Raw genomic sequence first — 21,780 nt, forward strand, 5'->3', positions numbered from 1 at the left:
GTGCAGCGTTTTTGCGATGCACTGTATAAGTGAAACGAGGGCCATGATGGCCGTAGCTTGGCAATTATAACAGATAGAAAAACAGCTTGCAAAAATCCAATTCCCAATTGCTTGGTTTTATTGAGAAATATTTACTTGCATCATAGGGTGCTACACTTCTACATAATTTGTCTTCAGATTTATGTCCAAGTTAAAGACTTTGCTCCCCCTAATGTGACATTTTTTCATAAGACCACGGTATGCTACACTGTACATTACCACGAACAAAATTTAGAGGCAAAGAAAGTAACATTCAAACAAAATCAAACAATGGAAAGTGCAGTGAAGATATTGGAAAAGCGGTGCTGCTTAAAGCAGGTTTATTGCTTGTGGGATGAACGAGATCTCCATTTGATTTAGATTGTGGCTGCCTGAGCCCTCTGGGTCTGTCCAATATATCACAACCCCGTACCGGCTATGTGTGCATCACGGCAGAATATACATACACTTTTATATGCAATTATATGCATGGCCACAGATCTGCAAGTACCCGCACGCACACGTGTTCATCTTCCTCAAATTAGCACACATGAGGTAAACTCAGGCAAGTGTGCAGTCACATGAAAACGCATGTCGAGTCCCCGAATATGAACGTCTCACCACCATCTCTCATCAATTCGAGGTTAATTTTTCACTTTATTACATTGTGTGCCCATTTAAGTACCCACACACACACAAATGTCTGTATCTAAAACTAGGCATGAACTCAGTTTTTAAATCTAATAATAAGTAAACAAACCGTCTATCATTTTACCTCATATCGACCTTTTTCTGTCTTCCAAACATTGTGCAAGTGTGCACACGTAAACGAGCTGATGTCCCACACCTGGTTGACTTACTGTATACATAGTTAAAAAATAATGTTGTAATGTTCAATATTTACTGGGTTTCCAAAGCCCCTACGTCTTTAACATTGCAAGCAATGAAGTCAACCATGTTAAGTCATGTTGGTCCATGGAGCTGACCTAGAATCCATGGGGGGGAAAGAAAAAGGTTAATGTCTTGAGGACCTTTATTCTTCACTAAGCCTACTTACGGGAGATAATATGTGAAATGGTCACAAGAACTAATCTCACTAGCAAATTTAAATTAACACACATCCGCACTAAAGGCAACCACTATCCCCTAACAGAAGCACAATGCACAAACGTAATGTGTGATAACGAAAGAAACGTCATTACTGCCTTGAGTATAGGCGCTTAGGTCATTATAAAAACAACAGTATCTTATGCACTATTTCAAGAACTAACCAACTGCCTTTTTGAATGGCCGTTGTGCATAAAAGAGGAGTGCAGGGGTGACATGAGAGGATCACCAAGTCCATCCTTGTCCACCCGCTGTTCCTGTATTTACTTATTATACAGCCATCACATTCACTTACACTGTGACATTTTCCTCTAACTCAATATCCTTGTGGCAGCAGTGACATCACCCTACACTGCAGTCTGGCAAGATGGAGATCTGTGGCCCCCGACTACTTCTACTATACCCCTTCCATCACTGCAACCACAGAGCAGCATTTGTGCTCCGAATCCCTCTTTTTTTCATGATCTGTCTGTTCTTTCCCCCAAACTCTTCGTACCATATCTGCCCCCCCCCCTCTCTCTCTCTGCAGCAGTAAAAGGAGAGGATTGGAGCTGACAGTGTGTGTCTCTGCTTTTAATTTTTAAATCACCCATCCACTCCTTTTTATATAACCGCCTTCAACTCGGTTTATTTTTATCTCTTGCCTCCTCTCGTTCCGTGTTTCGTTCTCTGTGTTCAGTTCCATTGTGTGCTCTCCAAATTTACAATCACGAGCCTCTGTTGACTGACAGGTGTGTTACGGTCTGGCGAGGCGTGGTGTGTAGTTCGGTACTTTTCTACAGGGTGGTGGGCTTTATCCACACCAGCACGTGTTGTCTTGGTGAACCCGGCTGATCTGGTTCTGTGTAGTCGGAGGCAAAATAAATGCGCCCCCCCTGCACGAGCAGCCAACGCCACCATGCAGGATTATACAATGCTGCCACCTGCTGTTGTATATAGAGAACGGCCACTTTACAGACGATTGCAGAGGGATTTGAACTTGGGCCATGATCAATAAGCAAAGCTGAGTTCTGCTGAATCCCAAGACGTGTTTCTAATTCTATTTGAATTGTTTCTTTTCATCAATATCACACTATCGTGCCACAGCATAACCTTTGGTGCAACGGAAACAGTTCATTTAATTTGCACTTACCATGGTTGTGGTTACTAATAACAACAACAATAATAATAATAATAATAATAATAATGACTTGTATTTATATACCACTTTACAAGTTACAAAGTGCTTTACAGACAAATAAAACCAGACAAGGCAAAAATGAGAATAAGACCAAATAACAAAGATTAAAAATAAAAACAAATATCAAACCTCTGTAAAAGCGTTCATAAACAAAAGTTTTAAGACGAGATTTAAAAGGAGCTAGAGACTATGTTTGTCTTAGCTCAACAGGAAGAGAGGTCCATAGTGTGGGGGCTCTCACGGCAAAAGGCCGATCACCCTTTGTGACAAACCGAGACCTGGGAATAACCAGCAGGGCTCCATCTGCAGATCTCAGTGGTCGAGAGGGTGTATACCTGGTCAATAAATCACAAATATATTTGTGATTTATCTTGGAGGAGCAAGACCGTTTAAGGCCTTAAGAGGAGGAATATAACAGGGAGCCAGTGTAGTGAGGCAAATTGAGTCAATTTTATTTGTATAGCCTAATATCACAAATTACAAATTTTCCTCAGTGGGCTCCACAGCAATACAACATCCGGTCCTTAGATCCTCCCATCGGATAAGAAGCAACTCCCTAAAAGAAAAGGGAAAAAAAACTTAACAGGGAGGAAAAAATTGGAAGAAACCTCCGGGAGAGCAACAGAGGAGGCATCTCTCTCCCAAGATGACAACGTGCAATGGATGTTGTGTGTACACAATTTACACAATACAACATTGAAAGAGGATAACAGAATTATAATGAAATTATAAAATATATGAAGAATGTGATGAGGAGGATGCCAAGCACTGTCCAGATGCCGCCGGAAAAGCCCAGAGCCTGAGCCATGTGACCGGCATCACCATGTAGACAAAAAAAACCAAAATAAAAATGGTCACACGTCTGAGTGAGAGAGCGATATAACATTGGAACAGGATAACAAAATCATGTTGATTTATAAGCTATATAAAAAGAAAATGTGATGAGGGGGATGCCAAGCAGTGTCCAGGTGGCAACCACTATCACCATGGAGACCTGGGAGGAGGACAGACTACATGTGTACAGAGGGGAGACTCACATCACACCACTCACACACACACAGAAGAACAGAAAAGAGAAGACATCATTCAGAGAGAGAAACGACATGTGAGAGAACAGTTTGCAATAGTCAATAATCTATACTCTATAATCTCGTCAGCAGGAGGAAGCTGATCTCACATCCTTAACTGCCTCCTGGTAAATTAACATTAAATTTTACTCTTTACGTGGTCTGTCAAACATTTATATAGAAAAAAATCTGTTTTTATGTGAATAAAAAAGATTGTATTAACTGATAATGTAATAACAGCCAGATAAGGCAATAATATGGCAATAAATACTAAAATGTCCCTTTAATTAGGTTGAAGTTCAACACGTGCCTTGCAGTACATTTCATACACAGGGAAACTTGATGTGCTTTATGTAAAACAATACACATGGTTGTACAAACCAACAACAAAACTGGCTGCCGAAAGGGCCATTTGCGAATCCAGGCCCTATCAAATTAAATGAAGCGTGAGAAGACATAATAAAACTAATCAACGAGGGAAGACAGGAGTCGTACACAAAAATGCTGAGATGTGAAGAAAGACAACTAAACTCATTTCAGCTCCTTTTGGGAAGACTTTTGCTTTCACACAGCGGTAATATTTGACATAAATCCGTTTGCTAACTTGATATGATCAGCTGAGGGGCTGAATAAAGGAGGACATGTTTGTGCATATTTGCATTGAAACCTTGAGAAGACATTTCCAGGAGACTGGCAAACTAATTTTCCACGTCTGATGTACTGTTGCAAAAACTGCATACTGTGGCTCAGAAAACTGTTTATATTATGTTTTGATGCACTGTGAACAAATGTCTACAGACTGTGTAGTTTTATAATTCCTTTGTAAACTGAGGCATTGCTCCAAAATGTGGAGAGAAAGAAGATCCTTTTGAAATTTTAACAAAGAAGTAATTTAAATAACAAATATAAATCCCTTCTTTCACAAAACTATAATACAAAAAGGATCATCCTTTTACAGATGGCACACCTCTGTTGTTTATGTATTATATCAAAGCATCAGTTCTGTTTCTTCTTTGATATTTTAACCAAAATCCCCCCCCCCAAAAAATGCATTTTGAGATACACTTGGAACACTTCAGAATGGGCAAAAGGTTAAAAGTGGCTCAGTTATGATTTTGTTCTTGTTTATGTTCATTAAATGTATTTATATCCAGGACCAGGTTCAAAATACATTAATCTTGAACAATGAAAAGATGCCTCGTAACAGATTTATCTACTAGCTATTTTCCATCTGTAGTCCCTGGGCAGATGAGCAGAAATAGTAAAACACACAGCAAAACCCATCATCTCCACTACAACATATTCTCTCACACACACACACACACACACACACACACACACACACACACACACACACACACACACACACACACACTAACATATTTCGTAAAAAATAAACGAAGCAGAATACAAATATCAAAATATTACATACATATATCCAAAGTTATAAAGACAAGTAGTCAATATGTCAGGTTAATGCTGACAGGGCTGGTCACTTAAAATCCATTTTTTAACTTCACGGGAGGAAATATAGAAATCTGTGCAGGTTTTCAGATTGACGGGCAGCTTATTCTATTCTTTGATTCTGTGCTTTAAAGGAAAAACCAGATTGTGCAATGCTGGAGCCTCCTTTAGGGACACCACCTTTTGCTCTGAGCGGAGCTGAACAAAGCGTTGAGTGGTGGATGAGCAGCATTATCAATCTTATGCACTAAATGGACCCCTGAATACAAAATTGAGCTCTCATAGCTTAACATTTTATATTTACCAAGTATATCACAATGATGGGACCGTCATGATTTCCTGTCCAGGACTTTTAGGGCTTGTTTATGATGTGGCCTAATTAGTTGTAATGCAGTCTTTTTTGCCTGAGACCAATATGATATGCAGTAATGAAAGCAGAAAAAAAATCATTGCATGCAAACAAGTCTTTAAGTAGCTGTATAACTAATTGATATACCTCAGGACCTTTATAGCTGCAATACTTCAGAGGACTTGCTAATTATTGATGCATTCATGGTGTAGCACTGTTAACCCCGCCTGTTGCATGTTCATCTCTGACAGGACTGGGTAATAAAAGAGAAGAAATATGAGGAGTAAAGGGGAAATATAAGAGAGTTAATAATTAAATGAAGGAATTGATAATAAAATAATGAAAGAAGAGCAGTTTTTTTTTAACTTGTAGAACTTGATATAGGTTTATTTTCTGCCAAATGGTGGACATTTATTCGCACAATTACTGTTTCATTCATTCATTATCCGAACCGCTTATCCTGCTCTCAGGGTCACGGGGATGCTGGAGCCTATCCCAGCAGCATCCCAGCAGTCATAGGACAGCTGGGATGGACACGCTGACACACACACACACACACACACACACACATTCATACCTAGAGGCAATTTTGTACGGCTGATTAACCTGACCTACATGTCTTTGGACTGTGGGAGGAAACCAGAGCCCCTGGAGAAAACCCACGCAGACATGGGGAGAACATGCAAACTCCACACAGAAAACGATCTGGGATGACCCCCAAGGTTGGACTATCCCCGGGGCTCGAACCCAGAACCTTCTTGCTGTGAGGCAACCACTGTGCCACACATCCATGTTATCCATGAACAATTACTGTGATTTCATATATTTTCATTGACAGTGGCCCTAGTGGATATCAGACCTTTACCCCAGCCATATTAATGCCAGGCACTATAACCATTCAGTTTTACAAGAAAACACTGCCACTTGTCGTGCTTTGTTTTACATGTTTCTCATTTTATGAATGTTTTTTGTCTCTCACCATCATTTCTTTCATCTTTCAAATGAGAAGCTAATCGCCTTTCTGTTTTTGGAGCAAATGCATAATTTCAAGGATGTGGAAAATGCAAAAGGATGTCTTGCATTTTGGTGGTTCACCTGATTTGAGATAAAGTGTAAATATAATCTTTTTTTATAAACTTACATCACATTGTCACCATTAACCCCACCATTCCCTTCCCCTGCCTTGATTCCTCCCTCACTATCACTGGTACTGCCCCCTCCTAGCTAAAATCATATCTCACAAAAAGACAGCAATTAATCAGCATCAACAACTGCACCTGCTTCACCACTCCTCTGTCTTAAGGTGTCCCTCAGGGTTAGGTGCTTGGTCCTCTCCTGTTCATACATTACATGCTCCCTCTTGGTAACATCATACGTCGTCATGGTCTCCACTTCCACTGTTACGCTGATGATGTCCAGCTCTACATCTCCACTAAATCTATCACCACTACAACTTTGTCCAATCTGACCAACTGCCCCACTGAAATCAAATCATGGATGCAAGCCAACTTCCTCAAACTACATTCTGATAAACCTGACATGATCATCATCGGTCCCAAATCCTTTACTAAAACCACAACTTCTGCCTTACCATCAATAACTCCATTCTGTCCTCCTCCCAACATATCAGTAACCTCAAAATCATTTTCGACAGCAACCTCTCCTTTGAACACTATCTCAACCAAATTACAAGAAGTGCCCTTTTCCACCTAAAAAACATAGCTCGTCTCCGCCCATCACTCCCCTCTCTGCTGCTGAAACTTTGGTCCATGTCTTCATCACATCCAGAATTGACTACTGCCACAGCATTCTCTATGGCTCAGCATCCAAAGTACTAAATAAATTCCAATACATCCATAACTCTGCTGTTCGCCTGCTCAGCCACTCCTGCTCTGATGGCCATATCAAACCTGTCCTCCAGAACCTCTACTGGTTCCCTGTCCCACAACAGATCCAATTTAACTATTCTCCAATTCAATTCTTCTCCTCACTCACAGAGCCCTCCTTAACCAGGCCCCCTCCTTCTGCACCAACCTGCTCCAGTACCATACTCCTTCCTGCAACCCTCGCTCCTCCGATGCCAACCTCCTGTCCCCATCATACAGGACCAAGCACCAAACCTGGGGCAACAGAGCCTTCTCCATAGCTGCTCCCTCCCTCTGGAACCCACTCCCCAAACACATCAGAGATGGCTGAGAAGAGTGGGGTAATTGGCCAAGTACAATTGGGGAGATAAAATGGGTGGGCGTGGAGGGGGGGGCGAGAGAGGAGGTGGTCAAGTTATCTATTCACGACTACCTGTGACTGGCTGTTGGGTTGCTAACACCATCCAAAGTGTGCCAGAAGTGGAGGTTGTCAGTGTGGCGGGGACCACCGTCCAGTGTTTGCATGGTGTAAAAAGACAGGTCCAGATGGTAGCATCCATCAGTGGTGGAGCGGAGGCGCTTTTTTTCAATAATGAGCAACCTCAATAATTGATTTCCCATCTGTCCATATGGGTGTGTGTGTGTGTGTGTGTGTGTGTGTGTGTGTGTGTGTGTGTGTGTGTGTGTGTGTGTGTGTGTGTGTGTGTGTGTGTGTGTGTAGGCCCGCGTGCACACATATGTGTGTTTACAGTGTCGATGTTTCATTTTATAGCCTGGCTTTTCCTGACGAAGTTACGTTCAGTCTATTCTTACCTCCACAGCTCTATTTGTCCTTTACTTCTCTCATCATGTATTTTTCATTGTTTGTCCTGCCATTGGTTTTGTTTTCCGTTTTGCTCAATTAATTTGTCCCATGTCTGATTTACTGTGACGCATTTCAGACTGCATGTCTGAGAGGCGCTATCTAAACACATATCATAAAGTGTTTTAATACAAACTAGGTTGTTGTTGTTGGGTTTTTTTAATTGTCCAAAAAAAATTTACTGCATGTTAAAAATGGAGAGAGTGGAGCTGGAGGAGGCAAACGAAAGACACTGAATATACGTTGAGCAAAAGTAATACAGGAAGAGTAGCGTGTACGAGTCGGATAGATATCAAAATTATTCATGACCTGCTGTTTTATTAACCACCCCTGTTTGCGTAGTTTTCACATCAGCTCCACCTTCACGGTCACAAGACTGCTCACTTTCAGACAGCACTCACCTACACACGCATGCATGCGGTCAAACACACACACACAAGCATGAATGCATGCATACGCACATGCACACACGCGCACAAATGCATGGGCGCATGTGTGCACACAAAACCTCACACCAACATCCAGATGAGTTTGGCAACCCATCTCTCACAGTGTGTTATGTTTGCCTGTCACCTGGAAGAGCTCTTGCTGCTGCTACCGATGCTGAAACCAAACACGTTTCTGTGGCCGAACACACTCTGAAGCCGCGCCTGAAACAGCTGCCTACGATTACAAGACTGTGATATGCTCGTGCAACTTTATCCACGTGAATATTCTGACCATGCATGAACGGCTGAAGGTTTTGATCACCCTCCGTAGCACGAAGTCGTCATTACATAGTGTGGATGTTGCGGAATAGAAGGAATCCGGGGTATTGTGTTATACACCACCCACTCACTCCTACCACCGCCCTTTGCCCTGAGTACTGCTCACTCAGAGATGGAGAGGAAATGCAGCTTTCAGGAGGAAAGAGATGGCAGTGTAAAAATAAAAGGAGTTCATTAATTTTTTAAATCAAGAGGTTTTGCGTACCAGTGACAGTAAGCACACACACACACATACACACAAACATACACATACATACAAACATACACAACATCTGGGTATGGAGCCAGTGGAGTGGGAAAAAAAATTGCATACCACCACTCTATCCCCATCCCCATCCTCATCCTCATCCCCATCCATTCACACACACACACACACACACACACACACACACACACACACGCGCACACACACGCGCGACCCGCTATTCTGTGCCTTTATCCTGCCCACGTCTGCTGAGAAAGCCTCTCTGGTCTTACTGTACTACCTCAGGTGGATGACGGAGGGCTGTGATCCCCAGCTGCGTGTGGACCTGTTTGGTCCGGCACGCCGCGGGTAGCTAGGCCCCTGCTCCCAGGAAGGAGTTTTTCCGTCGCTGAGCTCGTCACGTCTTTTATGGTTTCCTGATACAAGCCTTTCCTGCTGAGAGAGGAAGGAATAACCCTCTCCTTGTAAGCTCTCACGGCCTCTTTGCACCACAATATGTTCTTCCTCTACTGCCGTTAGGGCGGAATCCTAACTGATCTCATCAGCATTACGGTGTTCATGTATAATTACAAACTCTATGTCGTCCTTCAGAAGAGCAGAAGGACCTGAGTTGTCTCATCTCCGTCTGCGTGGATGGGCTGCATTACTTCTCGCTTGATGACCATAATGCACTCTGACAGGATATCTGTCTCTCAATAATTGCTTTTTTTTGTATCCCCCCCCCCCAGTCTTGTCAAGTTTGCCCCAAAATTTATCTGCCGTTAATGGGGTCAGCTTAATCCCCCAAAATTAGAGCAAATAAGCTCTTCAGAGGACTGACTGGAGGTCATGTTGGAAATACGTCCTTGTCCTCTGTCATGTTTTCCAGCATGCGGCTGTGTGAGGTAGTAGGGGGAGTAAGCAGAAGGGAGGAAAAAGAGAGAGGGGGGAGGGAGGGGGGTGAGATGTGAACAGTGGTGCAGGTAAAGAACACAAGAGGTCTCAGCTTCACTTGTTAAATGCCTTACACTTGCCACCATTGGCTTGTCTGGGGAGCGCTGCATCAATTACCAACTCCATAAAGCAGCAGGGCAGGAGGAGGCATGGGGGGGGGGGGGTAAAGGCAGAGAGATGACTGGAGAGGAGTGAGGCACAGAAGGGAGGGAGTGGCGTGGGAAGGCAGGAACAGCTTTGTGTGCGTGTGTGTGTGTTTGGGAGAAGGGGATCAGAAAACCAAGAGGAATAGCCGAAAGAAGAGGGGCTTTTCCTCAGTGACAGATTGTATGCCGGTGGGAGGAGGTAACGGGGCAAATCCTCTTGAAGACAAGAGGTGGGGGGGGTCACACAAGGAGATAAAGGCGGAACGGGGAGGTTGACTAAGTCGTGAGATAAACAGAGGACCACTCAGCGGGTTGTTTGCCCAGGCTGGTTTCCACGGCGACAACATGGGTGCAGTGGTGGGCACTTTGACCATGCAAACCAGGCAGAGGAGACCATCTAGAGGTACGTCAACAGGACTCGGGAAGGGATGGAGAGGTAATAGTGTTGGTCAACGGGAACTGGCTGTTTGCTGTGATTCATGTTTGCGTCTGTTGGGACAGGGGCTCAACAGCTGACCCTAAAGTGTCGTTGAATTAATGTCACGGCATGTTTCCTGGTCACTATGACAAGACGGCCTCTCCATCATCAGCCCTGGACCGGTTGGAGAGATGGGAACTTAGAAGTATGGGAAGACAGGAGCAGGGGCAGCGGCAGGGAAACAAAGTGAACGTGGGAATGGGGTAGATTGTCCGCCGGCAGATGACGGGTCACCCCAAAAAGGGTGAGAGACGAGGGGCTGGGGAGACCTCGGCTCGATCCTGTGGTGCGAGGCGGCACGGGCGTCAGGACATGGGCTTTGATTGAATGGTTTACAGTGCGTCATAGACGCCCTTGAAAAAGCACAGATCAAAATAATTGCAACCCACCCCCACCCACCCCCACCTCCTCACCCCACCCCCCAAGCAACCACCCCCCTCACACTGTGTTGCTGTTGTTGTTGTTGTGTATGTGAAAGGGAGTTGGTGGAGGATGCGGGGGAAGGGGGGTGGGGGGGTTTCATGTGCATTAACACTCAGCTCACATATCATACCTCTCCCTACCCTTATGCTTGAGAACCCCGTTGTCATGGAGACTGGGTAGTGGCAGCAGAGGAGGAAAATGGGAACGGTACTCGGCTGAAGTTGTGGCCGCGTGCTGTAGAAGGGCAAAGTTATCCTCCTTTATGTGTTGTTGCAGCGATTTGTCGTTAGCTCTCGTTGAACACAACGATTGGCTGATGGCTGGTTTTTCTGCTCGCGTGCCCAGCTTTTCTTTTTTATTGTTTTTTTTTACCGTTTCAGAGTTCGTTGTTTCTCGTATTATCGAGGTAGGTGGATGGTGAAGATGTGCAGGTTATCAGCTCTCTCACAAGTTATACGTGTTGTGCGTCCGGGTAGCATAGGGGTCTATTCCATTGCCTACCAACACGGGCATCGGCGGTTCGAGCCCCCGTGTTGCCTCCGGCTTGGTCGGGCGTCCCTACAGACACAACTGGCCGTGTCTGCGGGTGGGAAGCCGGATGTGGGTAAGTGTCCTGGTCGCTGCACTAGCGCCTCCTCTGGTCGGTTGAGGCGGCTGTTCAGGGAGACGTACGCGTGATCCGCCCACGCGTACGTCCCCCTGGTGAAACTCCTCACTGTCAGGTGAAAAGAAACGGCTGGCTACTCCATATGTTTCAGAGGAGGCATGTGGTAGCCTGCAGCCGAGGAGGCATGTGGTAGCCTGCAGCCCTCCCCGGATCGGCAGAGGGGGGGGGAGCAGCGACCGGAACAGCTCGGAAGAGTGGGAGTGGGGGGGGGGGAGTTATCTTATGTTTACATTTCAAACTAAGACATTAAACGTACACTGCTGTAAGGAATCATCCATATTAAAACGGCCTTCAGTAGTAAAGGGCTTCTCTTTCATGGATGAGGAAAAATAATGACATAATTTTCTTTTTTGACATCTTATTTTATCAAATTATTTCACTTAGTGGTGCTGCTGGTGTTAGCGCATATCGTGGCTGCCTATCTCCATGACAACGCAAGTTGGAGAGGTCGCAGCAAGAGCTCCGAGGAGATGGAGGAAAAGTGGTGTATAATTCATGAGCAAAATGTATTCTGGATGATAATCAACATTATATTTGTATTGTCCAGTACCCCTGATTACCAGTATTCTGGATCACTAGAAGGCAAACAACTGTCTTCGGCATCAGCACGGGAAAGTTTATGAAAAGTACTTGAAGAGAAGATAAAGTTTGAATTTGAGGGGGCACGTGCCCTTCTATTTCACCGGGCATGAAGCACCTGTCTATTTCTATGGTTTGCAATAGATGACCTCACATTATTACAGAAAGATTTGGTTTTTCTTCTTGATTTTTTTTTTGAGTTAGATCTTCTCCCAGTTTTGACATGTTCAGTTCCCTGTGCTTCAGATGTCTTGCTTTGTGCGACCCAGATGGTGGTTGGGAAGAGTGTGTTGGAGAAACAGCAGTTGCAGAGGCTCATGGTTTTCTCCCCAGAGGGCCCTGCAGCTGTACAGGCACCTGTGAGAGTCACTCATTGCAACGTTGGGCCACACAACCCCCTCCACCCCCCCACCCCCCCAGGAACATTGCAAACTGTGTTCCCTTTGGCGCCTAGCAATGCTAGTGTTCAAATGCTAGCATGTTATTTTGCTGCGCCACTCAAGCGCCTCCGGACAGGTTCGGTTTTGTTCTTTTTGCCAAGGATGAAGAATTGCTCATGAGGCAGCTCTGCATACTATAGTGGGCCTTATTGATTCGGTCACACTCTTAACACCAGCTATCCAATGTCAAACACATAGATCCTTTGCCAGGCCTGTGCACGTCCACGTTCTTCAAGTACTTGGATTCTTCGCTGTTGGCACATATATATTCTAGAGGGAGATAAGTGATCGTTCTTGTCCGTCGTAGCTGTATACTTCCCGATGTCCCCAATGACATGTCAGATTTCCCAGTGACGTCACACAAGTATGCTGCAGTGAAACAGGGCTTTATTAACCTCTGCAGAACCCCGGCATGATTGGTGCTGTGGCTTGCACGCAAGCATATTAGGCATCCATCAGTTCATACCTTGCTTCTAAATAGAGTGAGGTATCACTACGTTAATGTAGATTTAAACTGTTTTGCCTCTATGCAGTCATGTTCCCTGTTTCAGTTTTAGGTCAAACCATTTTCATTCAACTCAAGCAACATGGCACTCTTTAAGGGACACTGCATTAACCTCCCTTATGGTTCCCTTCCAGAAGCAGACCAACAGACAGTTGGCATGCAAGACTTGCCACAATGGAGCAGCTTTTAGCAAGCATTTGACTGTTGACCCGTAACCTAAAATCTCACTGTTTTAGGGTCTGTGTGCCATCATAGTATTAATAAAAAAAATTTGCCTTACACAGACAGACCTTCAATGTCATCAGAGAAATAGTTAGCATGTTTGGGGTTTTTTTTACAACTTTTTGAATACATAAATACATATCCTTGTGAGGGACACATTAAAAGGCTGGTTTCTTGTCCCCGGTGGTCCAGTGGCTGGTCTCAGTGACTAACACTCTCTTGCAGTGCAGCCAAGTCATCGTGTAATGACCCACCATCCATCTCCGGGAGCATAATGTTGCCATCAGTAAGGTCCCTTATCTCCCAAAGGGAAGCTCAATTTGTCATTCTGCTCTCTGCCATTCGTTCTGCCTTCATGGCAACCTTGGGAAAGCCACAAAAAACCCCATCTTTTCTTTTACCCTTCCTCCTCTTTATTACCCTGCTAAGTTACGTACAGCGCCTGTCCTTCTCTCTGCTCTCATTATCATTTCTACAACTTTCCTGCTGACTTAACATCCCCAAGTTTCTTATTTCTCTGCTTTCCATGGGGTAAAGTCCCTGTGGTTTTAAACCATTTTAAGACAATTTGTCAAAAGAGGGATTACATGAGTCATCAAATAATGTTATGCAGACACAGATTTTCTCTCTCTCTCTCTCTCTCTCTCTCTCTCTCTCTCTCTCTCTCTCTCTCTCTCTCGCTCTCTCTCTCCCCCCCCCTCTATCTTTAGATAAGCTGGATGATGATCTGGAGTTAACCATGGTCTGTCACCGGCCTGAGGGTCTGGAGCAGCTGGAAGCCCAGACGAACTTCAGCAAGCAGGAGCTACAGATCCTGTATCGTGGTTTCAAGAATGTAAGTATGCAGCCTGTTTTCTATCAGTGCTTTGCTACAGTCAGCATTTGGTTGTTTCTTCACTTACATGTCCCTTATCATTTCACATTCCCTTATTTTTTCAGACCTTATGTTTTTCCACTCTTCTGTCTTATGATAAACCTTAAATGAAAGACGTAGCTAGCTATATATCCTAACTACGGACATACCTGTATGAACAATATGTTACATAAAGGAATCAATTTTATGAAAAAAAATCACAATGAAACAAAGACAAGGAAAACAATGAAAAGATGTCACTACTCTAAATTGTGTTCAGGCGCATCGATTACTTTATATTCGTACATAACTTATGGCAGCATGGCACAAACAAAGGCTGACCTCTCTGCAGCTATCTCCTCGTTATTTACACTTTCTTACAGCAGTAATGGGCAGTCATGTGCCACTGCGGGCCACACAAAATGTTAAATCCTACATCAGCAGATTGTTGTAGTTAGCACACCTTCAAGCCAAAGAGGTGCTAGCTTATCAGCTGGCATGCTGTTCGACTGGAATGAAACTCTTCTCTTCATGAAGGCTTACTCTTTACTCCAAATAGTGCAGGACTGTCCACCTCTGCATCACAGGATTGTTAATTGTAGCAATTTCTGATTGATTTTAGGGAAATGCAAGGATAGGTGATTTTTATATGATTTTGAAATATGCACCTGGGGGATAATCCTAAATACTGTATATGTTGACGTATTTTGTAGAGGATATCTTTACAGCTGATACACTGTACATACTAACCACTTGGCCACTGTGCCGCCCAGTGGTTAGTACTGTTTCCTCACAGCAAGAAGGTCCTGGGTTCAAACCCCAGACCATCCCAGTTCCTTTTTGTGTGGAGTTTGCATGTTCTCCCATGTCTGTATGGGATTCCTCTGGTTGCTCTGGTTTCCTCCCGCTTAAAAAAGAAAAAAAAAGACATGCATGTTAGGGTTAATACTCCTGTCTGTGCCCCTGAGCAAGGCAGTGGAAAGAAGAACTGGAGTTGGTCCCCGGGCACTGCAGCTGCCCACTGCTCCTATACAATAGGATAGGTTAAGTGCAGAGAACTCATTTGACTGCAAGAATACAATGTCAAAGAAAGTGGCTTTCATTTTCATTTCATTCATACTAGGCAATGTTTTGCATCTTGTACAAAATTTTTACTTTTTGGGGACAAAACGAACAGCTGCTGATAATCATTTTTTAACAACTTCTTCACCGTTAACGTTTGTGATGGACATGGGATCGATTGCATACGCCAACATAAATAATAATACTCATCCATGTTGTGTTGATGCAAAGTAACCGTTGATCAAGCTACATCTCGGTTTCCGCAGGAGTGTCCAAGTGGCGTGGTGAATGAGGAGACTTTTAAACTCATCTACGCACAGTTCTTCCCTCACGGAGGTAGGACGAAAATCCTCTTTCATCGCTTTCACCAACAACCTTAACAAGATTGGGAGACTCTACTTGCCTTTTCCTTTCTTTGTTGCAGATGCAAGCACATATGCACATTACCTTTTCAACGCATTTGACTCAACAAACAACGGATCGATTAAGTTTGAGGTACGATTCAGGATCAAGGTCATCATCTCATCAGTGAAATTCATATTCAGTCCATGGCCGAGATTACTTAGTATACATATTACCTCATTTATTTATTTATTTATTGGTTGTTATAACATTTAGCTGTTAACTTCTCCTTTCCTTAAATACTTTCTTGACTTGATGCCCACTTCTCCCCCCTTTTCTTGTTACCAGGACTTTGTAATGGGGTTGTCTACGCTGCTGCGGGGAACGCTGAGGGAGAAGCTGGAGTGGACATTTCACCTTTACGACATTAACAGAGACGGTTACATAAGCAAAGAGGTCCTGATGTTCCCAGTTTACCAGATGTTATGTGTTTTTTTTTTATCATTTAACATCTGCAGTGTCTATGCTTTCCATCACAATGTGAGCCTTGACTCCACACAGGAGATGACTGAGATTGTAAGGGCCATTTATGACATGATGGGCAAATACACCTACCCTGCACTTAAAGGAGATATCCCTCAACAGCACGTGGATTCATTTTTCCAGGTAAATTCTCTCACACATATGAAAACACTAAGACATGAAATCAAGTTACTCACCCCAAGTTTATTACCTTTAATAGTATATGTAAATCCAGAGTCTTACTCTTTCTCTTGTGATTTCACATGAACCTCCCTCTGGACTATTTCTGCTATTGCTGAGACCAAAGATTGTCAGCCATAAGCATACACGTTTTTAAACAGGTGGTCTTCCTTCATAAAGCATTATAACACCTTCTTTATTAGACAGCTGTAAACAGCTGTGAATCCAGCCACTGAGGATGCACAAGCCAAGTGCATTCTTAGTGCCAGTCCCAAGTGCAGCTAAATGGGGAGGGTTTTACCAGGGAGGGCATTTGGCGTAAAACTTTTGCCAAACCAAATATGCGGCTCATAAATCAAATTTCCATATCAGCTCAGTCGAGGCCCGGGTTACCAACAAGGTGAGAGTTGGAACTTTGAACGTTGGCACTATGACTGGTAAAGGGAGAGAGCTGGCTGATATGATGGAGATATGAAAGGTAGGCATACTGTGTGTTCAAGAGACCAGGAGGAAGGGGAGTAAGGCCAGGAGAATCGGAGGTGGGTGCAAACTCTTCTACCATGGTGCAGGAGGGAGGAGAAATGGGGTAGGGGTAATTCTGAAGGAAGAGTGTCAAGAGTCTGTTGGAGGTGCAGAGAGTGTCAGACAGAGAGATGAGTATGAAGCTGGAAACTGAAGGTGTGTTGATGAATGTTATCAGCACATATGCCCCCGCAAGTTGGGTGTGAGATGGAAGAGAAAGAATAATTCAGGAGTGAGTTGGATGAAGTGTTGGTGAGTATACCTAAGGAGGAGAGAGTGGTGATTGGAGCGGACTTCAGTGGGCATGTTGGTGAAGGGAACAGAGGGATGAGGAGGTGACGGGTTGGTATGGTGTCAAGGAGAGAAATGTTGAAGGACAGATGGTGGTGGATTTTGCAAATAGGATGAAAATGGCTGTGGTGAATACATATTTCAAGAAGAGGGAGGAACACAGGGTGACATGGAGGAAAGTGCACACAGGTGGACTATATCTTATGTAGAAGGCACAATCTGAAAGGGATTGGAGACTGCAAGGTGGTGATAGGTGAAAATGTAGCTAGGCAGCACTGGATGGTGGTCTGTAGGATGACTTTGGGGAGCAAGAAGAGGAAGAGAGTGAAGGTAGAGCCAAGGATCAAATGGTGGAAGTTGAAGAAGGAAGACTGTTGTGTGGAGTTCAGGGAGGAGTTAAGACAGGCACTGGGTGGAAGTGAAGAGTTACCAGATGGCTGGGCAACCACTGCAGATATAGTGAAGGAGACAGCTAGGAAGGTACTTGGTGTGTCATCTGGACAGAGGAAGGAAGACAAGGAGACTTGGTGGTGAAATGAGGAAGTACAGAAAATTATACAGAGGAAGAGGGTGGCAAAGACAAAGTGGGATAGTCAGAGAGATGAAGGAAGTAAACAGTAGTACAAGGAGATGTGTCATAAAGCGAAGAGAGAGGTGGCAAAGGCAAAGGAAAAGGCGTATGGTGAGTTGTATGAGAGGTTAGACATTAAAGAAGGAGAAAAGGACTTGTGCCGACTGGCTAGACAGAGGGAGCAAGCTGAGAAGGATGTGCAGCAGGATAGAGCACTGAAGGTGTGATGTTTGCTTTGAGAGCGTTGATGGAGAAGTATAGAGAAGGTCAGAAGTAATTACATTGTGTCTTTGTGGATTTAGAGAAAGCATATGACAGGGTGCCGAGAGAGGAGGTGTGGTATTGTATGAGGAAGTCGGGAGTGGCAGAAAAGTATATAAGAGTGTTGCAGGATATGTATGAGGGCAGTGTGACAGTGAGGAGGTGTGCATTAGGAATGACGGTGAGTTCAAGGTGGAGGTGGGATTACATCAAGGATCGGCTCTGAGCCCTTTCTTGTTTGCAATGGTGATGGGTAGTTTGACACGAGATCAGGCAGGAGTCTCTGTGGATTATGATGTACGCAGATGACATAGTGATCTGTAGCGAGAGTAGGGTGCAGGTTGAGGAGAGCCTGAAGAGGTGGAGGTATGCACTGGAGAGAAGAGGAATGAAAGTTAGTAGGAGCAAGACGGAATACATATGCGCGAACAAGAGGGAGGACAGTGGAATGGTGAGGATGCAAGGAGTAGAGGTGATGAAGGTGTATGAGTTTAAATACTTAGGGTCAACTGTTCAAAGTAATGAGGAATACAGAAGAGAAGTGAAGAAGAGAATGCAGGCAGGGTGGGGTGGGTGGAGAAGAGTGTCAGGAGTGATTTGCGACAGAAGGGTACCAGCAAGAGTTAAAGGGAAGGTTTACAAGATGGTTGTGACACCAGCTATGTTATTTGGTTTGGAGACAGTGGCACTGATGAAAAGACAGGAGGTGGAGCTGGAGGTGGCAGAGTTGAAGATGCCAAGATTTTCACTGGGTGTGACGAAGAAGGACAGGATTAGGAACGAGTATATTAGAGGGACAGCTCAGGTTGGACGGTTTGGAGACAAAGCAAGCGAGGCAAGATTGAGATGGTTTGGACATGTGTGGAGGAGAGATGCTGGGTATATTGGGAGAAGGATGCTGAACATGGAGCTGCCAGGGAAGAGGAAAAGAGGAAGGCCAAAGAGGAGGTTTATGGATGTGTATTTATTATGCATGCTCAGTAATCCAGGTAAGAAAATCAAAGAAAGTTGAATCAGTTTATCTGGACAGAATGTTTATTGACAGAAACGTTTTATCACTCATCTAAGTGACCTGTACAGTCTAAACTGACTGCAGGTATCCCCACCCTTATAAACAATACAGTTACATAATGACCAAAACCAACGATCAGTTTCATATGCAAATATGTGTGATGATCAACTAGAGTTTCAGTGGCCATATGTACTAGTCACATAGGATTTGGGAATGTTTGCAATCACAGCATTGTAAGATGGTGACAGCTGTACTGCTGGGGGGGGGGTAAGAGTACATCTGTCGCTATCTTACAATACTGTGATTGTTAGTGGCTAAAATGAGTTTCCTCCGTAGGGTGTCTGGGCTCAGCCTTGGAGATAGGGTGAGGAGCTCGGGCATCCGGAGGGAGCTCGGAGTATAGCCACTGCTCCTTCGCATTGAAAGGAGCCAGTTGAGGTGGTTCAGGCATCTGATTAGGATGCCCCCTGGGTGCCTTCCTTTGGAAGTTTTCCAGGCATGTCCAATTGGGGGGGGAGACCCCAGGGTAGACCCAGAACTCTCTGGAGGGACTACATGTCCAATCTGGCCAGGGAACACCTTGGGATCCCCCAGGGGGAGCTGGAGGGTGTTGCTGGGGAGAGGGATGGAGTGCCCTGCTTAGCTTGCTGCCACCGCGACCCGACCCCGGAGAAGTGGCTGATGATGAGATGAGATCTCTTACTCTCTGAAACTAATATACATTTTGTTTTGTTTTCTCCTTAGAAGATGGACAAAAATAAAGATGGAGTTGTGACTTTGGATGAGTTCATTATAGCTTGCCAGGAAGTAAGTATTTCACTGCAGGTGTGTTCTCTTTCTCTCTTTATATCATCAGAAAGCATGCATACACTTACCCGTTTGCAGTTGATGACCCCTGTCTGGTTGAAGGTGTGCTGAATACTCATGCACAGGCATTGCTTGGAACCAAATGCTTTCCCCCTACGGCTTAGAAAAAGAAGACTGGCCACACCGCTGCATGTTGTCACGCAGAGCAATGCATCTAGATGTCAATGATGAATGGTTTTTCTATAAACAAGCTTTTTCTGTGCTTGCTCTAATGTGGACTGGGCCAGCAGAACTGAACAATCTTAAGTTTTGTGACTGTCATCGTGGAGCAACAGCTTCATAAAGCTTGGCTTGCTTTACTCTCTCTTCACTTGTTTTTAAAGCTTATTCATCCTTTCTTTCTTTGTGTCCTACCCCCCCCCCCACACACACCTCTCTCCCCCAGGATGAAATCATGATGAGATCCATGCAGCTATTTGAAAATGTTATGTAGGCAAAAGCAGATGATAGCAAAGCAGAGATGGAAAATGAGAGAACTCAGTGTGTGTGTGTGCATGTGTGTGGACTCAGATGAACAATACATCCAATCTCTCATCCTCCGCCCATCGTACCCAGTTTGGGGGTTGCACAATGTGGACACAAATAAAATCCCTACAACGGCTTCAGTGCAGGGACTGGACTGGGAGAGAAACCAGTTACTCTTTTCAACCTGGACTGTGCTTTCAGCCTTCCCCGCGGAGTTGTGCAACACAGTACAACATGCCCCGTCTGACAGATGAGACTAAAAACGTTGCTCCCAGTCCCTTCAGCGAGACAGACCTGTTGAAAATGGAGACACCCCCCACTTTAAAGGCCACGTCCTGCAAACAAAGAGCTCTCCTTCAACAAGCCAAACCATCTCATTTCTGCAGAAAGACCTCGCATGCTGGAACTGGCGCCTTTCAAATAATCTCTCTGAACATTTATCTGATCAGGACTTTGGCTATTTTTAGCATATCCGGCTCTAAAAGCCAATGGCTGAGAGAAACGTCTTAAGCTGAGATCTCTCTTTTTCTTTTCTTTTTTCTTCTTCCTTTCTTTTTTTTTTGCCCTGCTGCCGCTTGCTTGTCTAATCTGTTTGACGCTAGTTATGATGCAAATGTAATTTCAACAAATTTAAAAAAACGGTGTACTGTACTTTATGCAATGAAGTGTGTGTGTGTGCGTGTGTGCGTGCGTGCGTGTGTGTGTGTGTGTGTAAAAGAGTACTTCTACCTGTGTTTTAGTGAAAAGATAGCGGAAAAAAATGTGATTCCTTGTCGTGTCCTGCAACTGTGACGTATTGCTTCGCGTGTAGTGTACCAATATGTGTGTAGTCAGCGATCTAAAAACGCTTTTTTGGGAAAAAGAAAGGCAAGTGTGCAATTTGAGTACCAGGGTGACATGCCCGTGAAACATAAACCGATATGTTGTCTTTTGAATAAATCAGGATGTGTCTTGTTTTCGGATAATCGACACCATGTTTGAACAGGTGAACGCTGGTTGAGTCCATATTTGCATATCCTGACTGTTTCTCGGACGCACATGATTATGTGATGACGGTCCGGTGATAAACACCAACATAACTGACAAAGTTCCGTTTTATTGTGCGGCTGGTAACAAAGCACGGACGGGGCCTGAGGGGGAGAACAAAGGTGTAAGAAAGAAGGGACATTTCTGTTCATTGTAATGGGAAAACTAAATAAATATCATGTTTGAGGGGAAATCCACGGCATTTCAGCTGCGGGATGTGCTTTTCTTTTTTTCCACACGACAATTCTGTCTGTCTGTCTTGTCTGTCTGTCTGTCTGTCTGAAGCCACGCCCCGGAAACGCAGACTGGCCAGTCACAGCGCAGCATAGGTCCGGTTCCGACGGAGGTCCGACACTGTCATGGCGGCGCTCCGTTGACTCCGATGCAAAAGGTTTAGATTTTCTTCATTTTCGAGCTGGTTTTGTGGACTTTTAGCTAGTTATGGTTACACGTTGTGCCTGGGGCACTTGTAACAGTGACACTCGTTACCCGGGGAGGTTGGAAGGAGATGTACGGTTTTTTTCCCTTT

At 44.4% G+C, this 21,780-nt stretch overlaps 1 protein-coding gene across 4 annotated transcripts in view; it reads left to right on the top strand.

Moving 5' to 3' along the window:
* The window catches only part of kcnip1b (Kv channel interacting protein 1 b), a 34,144-nt gene extending 13,951 nt beyond the window's left edge, over positions 1-20,193 (top strand). Inside the window, exons 1-8 of one of the 4 annotated variants that reach the window (XM_056284829.1) lie at positions 10,309-10,399; positions 13,988-14,112; positions 15,459-15,528; positions 15,617-15,687; positions 15,883-15,990; positions 16,096-16,200; positions 19,638-19,700; positions 20,146-20,193. In XM_056284829.1, the coding sequence (XP_056140804.1) occupies positions 10,309-10,399; positions 13,988-14,112; positions 15,459-15,528; positions 15,617-15,687; positions 15,883-15,990; positions 16,096-16,200; positions 19,638-19,700; positions 20,146-20,193 (681 nt within the window). Of the gene's footprint in view, positions 1-10,308; positions 10,400-13,987; positions 14,113-15,458; positions 15,550-15,586; positions 15,688-15,882; positions 15,991-16,095; positions 16,201-19,637; positions 19,701-20,145 lie in introns of those variants that run through there. The other 3 variants (XM_056284828.1, XM_056284831.1, XM_056284830.1) reach the window with 3 other exon arrangements.
* The last annotated feature ends 1,587 nt before the right edge of the window (positions 20,194-21,780 follow it).

Source organism: Lampris incognitus, chromosome 8, assembly GCF_029633865.1.
Source record: "Lampris incognitus isolate fLamInc1 chromosome 8, fLamInc1.hap2, whole genome shotgun sequence".
NCBI classification, from domain to species: Eukaryota; Metazoa; Chordata; class Actinopteri; order Lampriformes; family Lampridae; genus Lampris; species Lampris incognitus.